Source organism: Ctenocephalides felis, unplaced genomic scaffold, assembly GCF_003426905.1.
Source record: "Ctenocephalides felis isolate EL2017-DRISC unplaced genomic scaffold, ASM342690v1 CF-g0.4_SCAFFOLD_01886, whole genome shotgun sequence".
Classification (NCBI taxonomy): Eukaryota; Metazoa; Arthropoda; class Insecta; order Siphonaptera; family Pulicidae; genus Ctenocephalides; species Ctenocephalides felis.
This window is the reverse complement of record NW_020538040.1, coordinates 57820215-57834214: the sequence shown is the minus strand read 5'-3', so window position 1 is coordinate 57834214 and position 14000 is coordinate 57820215. Positions and strand designations below refer to the sequence as shown.

Here is a 14000-nt window from a genome sequence, read left to right as displayed (position 1 = left end):
CGGCAAAAAATTTAGTACGTTTTTTAGGGATCTCCGAAATCAGTTCTTCACTTCATCAATACAGTTAAAATGTTTTTTGAATTATTGAAATCGGACGCTCCTTTCTCTCAAAACTAAATTACTATTTTTTCGCAACTTTTACCCCGTATTTTCAAAACGGCTGGACTTGCCTCTGCCAAAAACTAATCAGCACGTCTCCCCATTAATATGAATCGAATGTCATTTAAATTGTTCAATTCGTGTACCCAAAATCGTCGACAAAAATTTGTATCCACACACACATAAATTCATTTTTTCTAAAAATAAGGTATGCCAAAATGTTGAGAAAACTTGAAACCTTAGAATGTATAAAAAATTTTTTTGGATTTTTTTACGACTGCTATTATTATAAAGTTGTAATTAGAGGCTAATTTTGGTATAAAGGTATCTGAAAAGTCATAACTCAAATTTTTCTCAACAGAGTGAAAATTAAGTAAGTAACTATAAACAAGTATAAATAATTTGGTTATCAAGTAATAAAATTAAAATTTCTTATTTCCTAATTTACTTATTCATGGAACCCTATGGTGAATATATTATGTGATATACTCGTAATTAATTATAAACCGTAAATGTGCAGGTTAAATAAGGTTAAATAAAATTTTTAGAAGAATATATAGATGCTATATTCTATATTTCTATATATATATATATATATATATATATATATATATATATATATATTCTGTATATATATATATATATATATATATAACGACTTTCACATCATGTGAAGTGAATGTAGTAAATATTATGATTAATATTATAACTTATTCATTCACATGTCTGCCAATTATTCATAAGCGCATCGTTAATATACTTTTTCTCTCACTAAGCTTCACGGTATTGTGACTACAATAAATTCACTTTTAAATTCGCGCAAGACTAATTAATTAGGCGTTGGCAATCAATTTTCTCAAGAATAAACACATATCAAATTCTAGCGTTAACTAATATTGGATATAAGATAAAGTGATAACGGCAAGGTACACGAATTTCACATATTTACGAATATGAATTTTTATGTACATGTCATAATCAAATAATTAAAAAAATTTGTTTAAAAAAATCCATTTAAAAGAGCGGGTATTCGAGCCCCCCAGCAGCGATGTTCATTTTCTCTTGAAAATATAGATCAAAAATATGTTTCCAATTGAAAATAATATTCCATGTCCGGCACTGCGGTGTTAAATGGCAATTGAAAATCTCTCACACTATTCTTCCCTGAATTTAGTTGGAGTTGATAAAATTGAACTGTCACGAGAAATGTACATTAAAAATTGGACTTGGTTCTTTCGACGCATGTCATTTTACTTAAGCCCTATAATAAACTTATTTTAAAATGATAAAAAAAACACTATATTGCACGCATGAAATCGTTGAATTTCGAAGTGAACTTGAATAAATTGAATAAAATATTCATCAGAGTAACGTCTAGAATGTAATTCGTACGTCCATGAAGTGAAAAAAATGACTTTCTTTTACGCTCTATAAATATGAAATATGATACGAACTGTCTGACCAAAAGTAAAGACATAAAACCAAAATAAGAATAGCTTTATTATATAGATGTATACATAAATATAGACAAATACGCATTAGAATTATCATTAATTATTAATTATTATTATTGCCTATTTGAAATACGAATTATTACAATTTTAACTAACTAAATGTAAGAGTAAGTTGTATATTGCATTCTTCCTTCCTTCCTTCCTCAAACTTCTCGATTTCTATGAAAGTTTTATAAAAAAAATTATAAACAACAATTCATAATTTATGTATCAAAACTTTGAACAAAAAAAAATAAAAATTCATATTTATTATTTTATAACAAATTTAAATTGAAAATTTTTAGAAATAATTGATTAATAACTTCCCGTAGAGTATGTTATAGTAATCGCAAAAAAATCGAAAATAAAAAGTTTTATACATCTTTACGTTTTAGGGGTTTCTCAACATTGTGGCATACCTTAGAAAAAATGTATGTATGTTCAATATTGAATATTGCCTCGGATGAGCGGGTGCTTCTGATAATATTTTATTTATTAATTATTTTTTATTTATAAAAAAACGTAATTACTGACATTTAGTGCTTGTTTCCAATTATTAATTATTTACAAGTGGTGTATAAGTTATAATCTAGGAGTTTCAAAACCACTGACGATGACGTAAAATTTTATGTCAAAACGTATGGAAAAATAAAGATGTTTTAAAAATCTTAATTTTTTACTAGATGTTACGCCTTCCAAGAAATTAATCACACACACACACACATATATATATATAAATGGTAGAGTCTTGGATTTGTGAATATTTTGTAGAATTTCGAGTTTAAAAAGTTTTTTAATAAACTATTTCTTTATTTATTTATTTACTGTCGTCGTTTCGGAACTAGGTACGTTCCAACTTGAGGACATCTGTCAAGAAACATGATCTTGATAAGATTTAAGCAAACAATATGTTTAAGAAAAGAAGATGGATTTTTTAATTAATAAAGTAGTTGAAAAAATAATGTACAGAAATATGATAATATGATCAAAATGAAATAATAAAAAAATGAGTGGATTATATAACAGGATATTAAAAATGATATAAAATTTAAAAGTTTAAAAAAAAAGTTAATGAAAAATATTACTATAATTATTACTTTTTGGATTCTTGTTCGAAACTCTACAAAATATATATATATATTTATATATATATATATATATATACATATATATGTGTGTGTGTGTGCGTATGTGTGTGTATTCAATTTGTAAAACCAGAAAGATTTATTATTTGTATAGATCTAAACGCAAACAATGTCCGATCATATTAAACATGTGTTTACTAAAGATACCGCGTGAACCATCTGTATACACATCGGTGTCTGATTATACGAATTCTTTAAATTGTGATCATATTTTGGTTTCTATAAATTGATACATTAGCGTAAGCGTAATTAAATTGTTAAAGCAAAATATAAGCAAAAATAGAAATAGTTTGAAAATAAATTTTATAAAAAAATAAGTAAGTAGATCCTATTTAAATCTAACTTTGACCAATTGACTTTTCTTTAAATAAATTTCAAATTTGATCTCATTCTCCTATTATTTTTTAATTTTAGTATCCATTCAACAATTTTATCAATCAAAATTTCATAAACCGCGATTTTTATTTTTCATCTTTAGTGTTCAATACATCTATTCCCGCGGCTTTACACGGAGGATAGGCTTCATAAAAAACCGTGTAACTCGAAAAATTCATTCTTATATGGAAAAACCGCGTCAAAGGAAAAACACTATCAAAATGCCCTTTTTGCAAATTTTTAATATGATGAACAATAAACATATTGAACGAAAAATAAATAATATTAATATTAATATTAAAATATATATACATGTATGTATATATAGTGTGAGAGAATACTACTGACGAGCAAACTGAGTCTGGACTTGCGGAAGAGATTGACAAATTGTTATGTCACAAGCATAGCTCCGGACGGATCAAAGACATGGACTCTAAGAAAATCCGAGACATAGAAGAAAATAAAGTGAACGGACAAGATAACAAAAAAAGAAGTCCCGAGAAGAGTGGGCGAAGAAAGAACTCTACTGATTTTGAGAATAATCCTGAAAAGAAAAGGAAACTGGACCGGAACCATTCTGCAAAGAAGTGCCTACTACACGACGTCGTCAAAGGCAAAACGGAAGGACTGAAAGGAAAAATAAGAATGCAGATGGTTAAAGATTTACGCGAGAAGAGGAAATACAGAGAACTGAAAGCCGAAGGACAGAATCAGGAAGCATGGAAGCAGAAGTTTGCAAAGAAAAATTCATAAAAATGAATATAAAGTGATGAATAATCATTAATTAATGATAATAAAACGGCAACGATAATAATAAACAAGGGAGGAGAAAAAACCATTGATTTTGTGGTGCTCTCATACCATGGACCTGCCTTCGGGCAGACTATTATTTATTAACTTCCCGTAGGGTAAGTTATTGTAATGGGCCGAAAATCGGAATTGAAAATTTTTACATTTCTCGACGTTGTGAAGGTTTCTGAACATTTTGGCATACCTCAGAAAAAATGGATGTGTGTGTGTGTGTGTGTATGTATGGATACAAATTTCCAGTCACGTTTTCGGGCGCACGGATCAACCCATTTGAATGGTTCAAAAAACATTCTAATCCTATTGATAGGGAAAAGAGCTGATTAGTTTTTGGCAAAGGCAGGTCCAGCCGTTTCGGAGATACGGAGCAAAGAGTGTAGAAAATAGAAATCGACTTCTGGAGTGAACGGAGTATCCGATTTGAATGATCTAAAAACATTCAATTAGTAATGACTGGGAGAAGTGTCTATTAGTTTTTGGCAAAGGCAGGCCCAGCCATTTCGAAGATACGGAGCTAAATATGTAAAAAAGGCAGTTTTTGAGAGAATTAAGCGTCCGATTTAAATGATTCAAAGAACTTTCTGCTTGTTTTAACAAAATAATTGATTTTGGAAAAAAAGAATTTGTTTCAACTTTTTTATTTTTTATTTGTTGTATATCGAAAATAATTCAGATTTTATTTTTATTTCTGACTATAGTTCTAATATACTTTACAAATAATTTCAACTTTGCAATTTAGTTTATATAATTCTTATAAATATTAGACAATGTTACAATATTTATAATAATCTATTTAAAAACATTCAGTATTCCTAGTACGGGAAGTTCCAGCAATTTGCCTTAAAGCACGATGCCATAATTGCCTCAAAACAGAATTCCACTTACAGCTAGTTATTATTATTATAGTAATATCAAACCCATTTAATAAATTGTAGCTTCATTCATAGAATAAAAATTAGCGACATTTATTATTCTTTCATTATTACGGAGATGGTTTAAAAATTCAATTTTGATTTGTAAAGATTTTTCTTTTATTCTCAAGTCTTTTATTTCTATCTTTTGCCTTTGTCGAACTATATTTTTTTTATAAATTATAGAAAATTTTCTCAAAAATAATTATTATTTTCTCATCTTAAACAAATTTACGCTACCAATTATATATAAACACTTTTAATGATAAAAACAATTATACTCAATTATACAGACATAAAATGTAATTTTGATCATAAAACGGAGAGTAGTATCAATATTATCTGCATATTTCCATTATAGATATAGACTACCAAGAATTCTTAACTATAACATGCATTTTGTAGTGTTGTATTTTGTCGATAGAACAATGAAAAACGTATTGTATATAGAAACAAATTATAGTTTAGTGTTTATAATTTTGTGTAAATTCAAAATTAATAAATTTGGTTAAAAAACATTATTTTCAAAAACCATGTAAGATCGAAAACGTGTAAAACGAAAACCTTGTAAAACTGGGAATAGTAATTTAATATTATTATTATAATTTAATATTATTCAAATATAATAAATTTATCTACATATTATTTTAGAACGATAATTTTTTTAACTTCCCTTAGGGCAAGTTATAGTAATCGCAAAAAAATCGAAAATAATTTTTTTTATATATATTTACGTTTCAAAACCTTCTGAACATTTTGGCATACCTTAAAAAATAGATGTATATGTGTGTGTGTGTGTGCGGATACAAATTTTCGTCGACGATTTCGGGAACACGGATGAAGCGATTTGAATAATTCAAAAAACATTCGATTCGTATTGACAAGAAGACGTACTGATTAGTTTTTGGCGAAGGCAGGTTTAGCCGTTCCGGATATATGGGGCAAAAAGTGCCAAAAACGGTAACTCAGTTTTTAAGAGAACGGAGCGTCAGATTTGAATAATTCAAAATACATTTTTCTTATATTGAACAAGATGAACAACTGATCGAATTTTCATGAAGGCAGGTCTAACGCTTACGGAGATCTAATGAAAAAAGTAAAAAAAGTGCCATTTGGCGGTCAAAAATGATCATTAAACATATGCCCATCAAATTATCAGATATTTTATAGAGATTCTAACAATAAGTATAAATTTTGTTTACATTCCTATGGGTTCCGTACCAATGTTTACCCGTTAGACGGCGACGCGGCGCTTACGCGCTTCGATATTTCGACTTGATGCAGTTAAAGCAGTACAATTGCTTTGAAAAAAAGTTCGGAATTTCCAAAATATTTCAAAATAAATTTTTCTTCAGAGTCTTTTTTTTAAAAAAAAGTAAATTTTTGTCAAAAATTATAGTTTCTCAAAAATCTATTTTTTTCAGAGTAAATTTTTTTCAAAAACGTTAATCTTATTAAAAAAAAATTTTGGTTCGCAAAGTTTCAGCAATTTGCCTTAAGGCACGATGCCATGCGCCCCACTAGTTAAAAAATACATAGTATAACACATTTAGAATTCAGTTAGAATGACGTGATCATTGTATGCGGTGGTGTAATCTAGTGCAGTAAGCACCATCCGATTGACCTACATATTTCAGAGCAAGTAGACGAGATGTTCGAACCTTTGACAAATTGATGACATTTTTATTAAAATGTCACTTAATGCCGCCACAAAGACTTTCAGTACATTATTGCATAATCGTATTTATATTGCACATTACCAATTTGTGATATTGGTAGGTTAAATGATCAACAAAATAAAAACGATATATTATTCATTATTTAAGATTTAGATTCTTTTGTTCGACGTTGACACATATTCTTCAATGCTGGAAAAAAAAATACTTTATTTATTATGAAGTAATAACAAAAACAGCACAGAAGTATAGAAACAAGCTAATCAATCACCCAAATACATTAGCAAACTCATTGATAACAGAGAACTATCGAAGAAGGTTGAAAAGAAAAGCGCCACTGGATTTAAGCCATCAAATCTCCTGAGAAAAAAAGGGAAATAACTTAATCGTTATTTATAAGAAACTATTTAATAAGTAAATATTGTGAATTTTATATCGAAAAAACAACTACTGAGTTGTTTTTTCCAACATGTCAAAGTAGTATACAATGTTCCTTTTCGGCGGTCTATTGTAAATCCTTTAAATTTACTGAATGTCCTATACTGGACAGTTGTAAATAAAAGAGTTAAAAAAAAAAAAAAAAAAAATTATTATGTTTTATTTCCAATTAATTTTATTTTAACTGTACAAAAAAATTGCTGAATGATAACACACATACCGTGTCGAAACGTTCTTTTATTGTTCTTTTATTCGACGATTGGCTCAAAATATATTATTCATTATTATAATTTACGAGAAATTAGTACAATAGCTTTTCTGATCTGCAATCTGATTAAAAAAGCAAGCAATTAGCGCAAATGAAGAGTAAGCTATTTTGACCAAAATATATTAAAAATTAACAATCTCTTTGTTGACGATAATAGTTCAATCTATTTGTAAAAGGTATTCATAAATATAACAAGCACGATGGAATTACATCTCCGTTCCCCAGCTAAAAGTAATAATCAAAGAATATCAATAATCAATCATATTAAATATGCCGAAAAATACATTTTATTGATATCAAATTGCGTATTTAAAATGATTTTCTAGTTTTCTAATTTTTCTACGCTCTAATAAAAGTATATATCAGTGATTTCTGATATCATCTTACTTATAAAACTGTTGATATTTATAATAATGAGTTGTTGGAATGCTATAACTTTGGATAACTATATCATAACACCCATAGATAAGATAAGATAATAATACCTATAGAATTTAATTATAATGATTTATACTAATAATAATAATATCACTTGTTTCATATATCTTATGCAAAACATTTTGCACATCTTCCGGTCCAGCGGTTTCTAAACATATTGGCATACTTCATAAAAATTGATGTATGTCAATCAAAGCTTCGTATAGAAATAGCATGGAAAAAACTTCGAAAATTAAAAAAATGTTTTTAGGTATAACTTAGCGACAAATAAATTAAAAGTGACAATTCGTGTCATCTTTTATTGAAAATTCGACGCTCTACAAAACAGATTTTTAACTTCCCGTAGGTTAAGTTATTGTAATCGTCCAAAAATCGAAATTGAAAATTTTTTACATTTCTCGACCTTTTGAAGGTTTCTGAACATTTTAGCATACCTCAGAAAAAATGGATGTGTGTGTGTGTGTATGTATGTATGGATACAAATTTCCAGTCACGTTTTCGGGCGCACGGATCAACCGATTTGAATGATTCAGAAAACATTCGATTCCTATCGATAGCGAGAAGGGCTGATTAGTTTTTGGCAAAGGCAGGTCCAGCAGTTACGGAGATAGAGAGCAAAGAGTGCAGATAATAGATATCGAGTTTTTGAGAGAACGGAGCATCCGATTTGAATGATCCAAAAACATTCAATTCGTAATGACGGGGAGAAGTGTTTATCAGTTTTAGTCCCAGCCATTTCGAAGATACGGAGCTAAATGTGTAAAAAATGGCAGTTTTTGAGAGAACTAGGCGTCCGATTTAAATGATTCAAAGAACTTGCTGCTTGTCTTAACAAAATAATTGATTTTGGAAAAAAAATTTTGTTTCTACTTTTTTTTATACAAAACTTTGATTGAATTGCGCACTATCTAAAAGAAAATATTAAGAGCTAAATCTTATAGAGGATTTTTTTCATCAATATGTAAGCATTTGAGCCCCTGGGAGCAAGGAAATTCGAAAATGTCCATATTAAGGACCACCTTTTATATATATATATATATATATATATATATATATATATATATATAAATTGAGAGTCAAACCAATCAATTAAAATAATTTCATGTTGCAAGTTTGGCCGTAGTCCAAAATGCTTGCAATAAAGAGAAACCGATGAGTATTTCGGGGCCTTTTAAAATGATGCATGAATAATGTTTATATCTTTCTATAGTAATAAATACTGTATACATAAACATCTATATCGTTATTGACATAAAATAGGCGTTTTGGAACCGAACAAATAAATTAATTAAACAATACGTCGTTTTATTACATATCCTAGGATATCATAATCACTTGTAAATGTCAATTATGCCTACAAATTATCTCTACCAGCTTCATCTAACAATAAGATAGACTAGAAACCGTCGATAACATTTTCTGATGCAGAGTTTCTTAAACTTTTGTCCTTCGCGACCCCATTTACGATTGCGAATTTTTTGGCGACGTCACACATATAAAAATATAAATTAATATTTTTAAGTGATTTATTTATTTGGTAACAATAATACATATACATTAACATATAAATATATATATGTTTAAGAATTTATTGAGAACATAAAAAACAAGGCGTGATTTCCTAAAATGAAATAAATATTTGACAATACAATCTCTCGCGACCCTGACCCATAGTTTAAGAAGCCATGGTCTGAAGTATTAACTGTCATTTTAGAGATAATAACCCGCTTATTTGTGTGACTAACATCTGCTTTTTTATAATGCAAGGGCTCGTTTGCAAGAACAAGCTGGTGCGCAATATCTTCAATATTATTTTCATATTTCGCTCATTTTTATTGTAAATTATTTAATGTATAATATAGAAGACTGGGTACGATTGTGCCAGGGTATGGTAGTGACAGTCGTCATAACATCTAAATTATACTGATTTTGAGATAGGGTCCAAAGAGAGCAAGATAAAGTATGATTGTTCGAACAAGTTCCCATTATTGCTTTCAGTTAATGCCTTGTATTAACATGATCTGTGTATCGCATTGCTTTTAAGGAGTCAAAAGTAAGTTATTATATTCAAATTCCTTTAATAACAGATAGGTCACTTTGTTTGCCATTTTGCTGTAAGTTGAACATTAGTAGTTATTTACCAGCAATTAGTTTTTGCTTAGATAATTCAGCTCAGTCATAATGAAAATTTGTTTTCAAAAGTGTGCGGTAGGTACAGTTGTGTCAAATTTTGGGGTACGGTTGTGCCACTCGCTCTTTTGTTGTATGATTTGACTTTAAGACTAATCGATCGTATTTAATGACAATATTTTTTAGACAAATGTTCAAATTACTATTTAATTCACTTTTCTCTCAGCTAACTGGTAAATTAACAGAATTATTGCTGATAAAAAAATTGGCAGAACCGTACCCCGTCTCCTTATTACGTCAAGACTTCTCTAACTTATTAACTGTCATTTCTATACTGGTAGCATGCTAATTTGTCCAACAAACACCTATTTTTTTTATTATGAAAGAACTCCTTTGCAAGAACAAGCTGATGTTCAATATCTTTTACAGGATTTTCACACATTATCAGATATTTAAGTCGAACTACATTGCGAAATCGATACAGACACTTCAACTATTATCGTTCTCTCTTGGTTTGTTTATAATTTACTTGGGTTTTGGTTTATCAACTATATAAGTTGGACTTTTTATTTGGTTGCACCGAGCATAGCAAAAATTTAAATTTGTGCGTCTTTTTTTTGGTTTAGTTTTAAAAAAATTGATGGCAACTTTTCTGTTATTATTTCATTTTTTAAAAACTAGAACTGGTCAATATCACAAATAAATCATAAAATCTTCAAACAACTATATAGTACACAATGACACTATACTTCACCCCCTGAAGTGCATTACCCCAAATATCATTTATTCATTTCTCAACGATTATATTTAACCAACGATACAAAAAGTTCAAACAAATGGAAAATAATGTTTGAGAGTATATCGATTGCATATTTAGTAAATCAAAATTGTTATTTTGATTTAATTTTGAGTTAATTATGTTAACTTTTTGGGTAAAAATAAAGTGATTTATTTTTATGATATTTAAGAAATATTTTAAAATATATGACATTACGATATAAATAATCATAATGACGATATAATATTTTGCAATATTTCAGGCATTTATAATTTTATTAATTAAAATATTAATTTTTAATGCATGTAAAATAACGAAAACAAGTAACTTGCAATTCGTTATATACAAATAAAATTGTGAAAACTTTTGTTTTATCATAGTGCTACATATTTCCCATATATTTAAGTATTATTCATCAATTTAAAAATAATTCAGTAATAAATCCTTAAGATTAAAAGCAATTTAGGATGAGGTTCCCAAACATCCGCCATGTTGTCATATCAAGGGAATCGGCCCTATTGTCAAAAACATTGAACCTAGAATAATTTTAAAGGGCTCACCTTAAATATAATGCACCATTCCTGAATCGTTGGGTCAATGCACAACACTAGCACAATATTATATCACGAAACAAACTTTGTTTATAACACTTTTATGTGATACACAATTTTTATTGAAAACTGACACAAGATAAACGCGTGTGAAATATATCCATTGCACAAGACGACTGAACGCGACTGACGCGATTGTACACTCGCCAATTGGGTTGCCAGATGCATAGTAATTACCTAATTATTCAAAGATGGGGCGACTGGTAGAATAGTAACCCTTTTTAACAGAAACATCACGAACGGACAACAATTTCACATACACATGTGTTATAACTTAGATTTTATCTTAGAATAAATAGGTTCAAATATTTTATTTACTCTATTTTATTTATATATATTATGATTTAAATAACTTAGAAGTATAATTTTAAAAAAATAAAGTAAAATATTTAATTACTAGTATCATTACTAGTAAAGTAAAACATTTAAAATAATTAATAAGCACGCATAAAAAAAATCTTACTTACTCTAGAAAATTACGACCTATGATGTAAAAATCGAAGCAAGTACAGTAAACCCTCGCTTTACGCGGCAAGTGCGTACCGTGCAGTATAGGAACCGTGCTATAAGAAACTCGTATTTAACATACAATTCAGGCTAATTCGTAGTGCGTTCTATGGAACCTTACATAGTGCAGTATGGGATCCGTGCTATGAGAGACTCAGAGTTGGTACAAATCGCACCATATTTATCGCGCTGTATGGATACCAAGAAATACAACTTGAAGTAGGAGAAATACGGACGAAATGACATGAAGGACATTGACACCTTATTCAAAAATTGGCGCGACGCAGTAGTCAGCTCAAACGTGTTCTTAGACGGCTATTATACAATCAGGCATGTCTAAAAGATAAAAGTCGATAACAAAATTTACATCCCCTTTTGCACAACGAACAATACCCTTTTGCACAACGAACTTATGGGCTGTTGACCAAATAACGTGTAATAAGAAGTCCGTGTAGTCGGAGGGATGTCGGATTTTTAGCTTCGTGTAGTATGGGAACCGTGTACCCAGAGTGCCGTGTAAAGCGAGGGCCTACTGTACTTGGAAATAATTTGTTATGATAAAAGGAAATAAGATTGAATACTCTTTTTTTATCTATGATTCTGTTCAACAAATTTTACAATTGAAATGAGATCATAATAAAATATGGCAACACTATTTTCGTCCATTTAACTGTAGAATACAGCTGTCTCCTTCTTTTCTTTTTAGACATATTGCCCGCGTGCACTTTTGACAATTAAAATATCAACAAATAAAGCAGTAATATAATATTTTAACAAGTGAGTAATTTATTTATATATATTCAAGTAATCTAGTTTTAATTACATTAAATGTTTGATACAATCGATTAATTTTTTTTAAATTTAATTTTAGGTTATGCATGTTTGTTCACATAAATTTATTTATACATTTCAATATCTTCTGCTATTAATGTTATTATAATATCGTATTTATAAATAACGTTTAATCTTTTAGGCAGAAAAAGTGTGAATAACAAATTGAAACATGCCACAAAATGAATATATTGAGAGGCACCAGAAATTATATGGTCGCCGTCTCGATTATGAAGAACGTAAAAGAAAACGCGAGGCAAGAGTGCCCCACAAACGAGCAGAAATGGCACAAAAATTAAGAGGTATTAAAGCTAAAATCTTTAATAAAGAACGCAGGAATGAAAAGATTCAGATGAAAAAGAAAATCAAAGCACACGAAGAAAAGAAAATCAAGAAGAATACAGAAAAGGTTGAAGATGGAGCATTACCCGTTTATCTTTTGGACAGAGGTGTACAGAATCGAGCCAAAGTACTCTCTAATATGATCAAACAGAAACGTAAAGAGAAGGCCGGAAAATGGGATGTGCCTATTCCAAAAGTCAGAGCTCAGGCAGATGCTGAAGTATTCAAAGTTTTATCATCAGGAAAGTCCAGAAGGAAAGCGTGGAAGAGAATGGTTACAAAAGTTACTTTTGTTGGTGAAGGCTTTACACGTAAACCTCCAAAATTCGAAAGATTTATCAGACCTATGGCTCTTAGGTTTAAAAAAGCACATGTTACCCATCCTGAATTAAAAGCTACTTTTTGTTTGCCTATCATAGGTGTTAAGAAAAATCCAAATTCTCCAATGTACACGAGTCTTGGAGTAATAACAAAAGGTACTGTTATAGAAGTAAATATTTCAGAATTAGGTTTAGTAACGCAAACTGGTAAAGTTGTTTGGGGTAAATTTGCTCAAGTAACGAACAATCCTGAAAATGATGGATGTATAAATGCTGTTCTGCTTGTTTAAACTATAAGTGTAAATATTTTAAATAAAATATAAATAACAAAAGACTTGTTTTCACTTTAATTAAATAAGTATACTTTAATTTTTTTTTCAGTGTAAATTGTTCTAAATATGTTTTTCTCCAATAAACATCTATGAAACTCCGTTCTGAAAATTCACTTTGATCCAATAATGTACACGAATAATTTTTGAAAATCATTTAGAATTTTTGAGCATGCATTCGTCAATAAGCATCTACATAATCAGCCACTTGCATCAAAATTATGTCTTGAAAATTTATTAACAACATTTAAATCCTAATTATGAGGTTTTTAATGGTCCATTCATGTTCAGGAATTGTGCTGACTGTTTGCAACAATAATAAAAAAAATTTTAAACACATTAGAATTATTTCTTTTACAAATGTAATAAATAAGATAAGAAAATGTGTGGTTTTATGTGTATTACTGATATGCTTGATAACATGTTTTCTACATACTCTTTTACATGTACCTGCTGGAGTTTATAGAATAAAATACAACACTGCGTTTAATTAAAAATGACT

The 14000-nt window shown here is 29.1% G+C and overlaps 1 protein-coding gene across 1 annotated transcript; it reads left to right on the top strand.

The window, feature by feature from the left end:
• The first annotated feature begins 12323 nt into the window (after positions 1 to 12323).
• On the top strand, positions 12324 to 13501 carry LOC113376938 (ribosome biogenesis protein NSA2 homolog). Its single transcript, XM_026617059.1, has 2 exons — positions 12324 to 12453; positions 12650 to 13501. The coding sequence occupies exon 2, from the start codon at positions 12680 to 12682 to the stop codon at positions 13457 to 13459; it is 780 nt and encodes a 259-aa protein (XP_026472844.1). The 5' UTR covers positions 12324 to 12453; positions 12650 to 12679; the 3' UTR covers positions 13460 to 13501.
• The last annotated feature ends 499 nt before the right edge of the window (positions 13502 to 14000 follow it).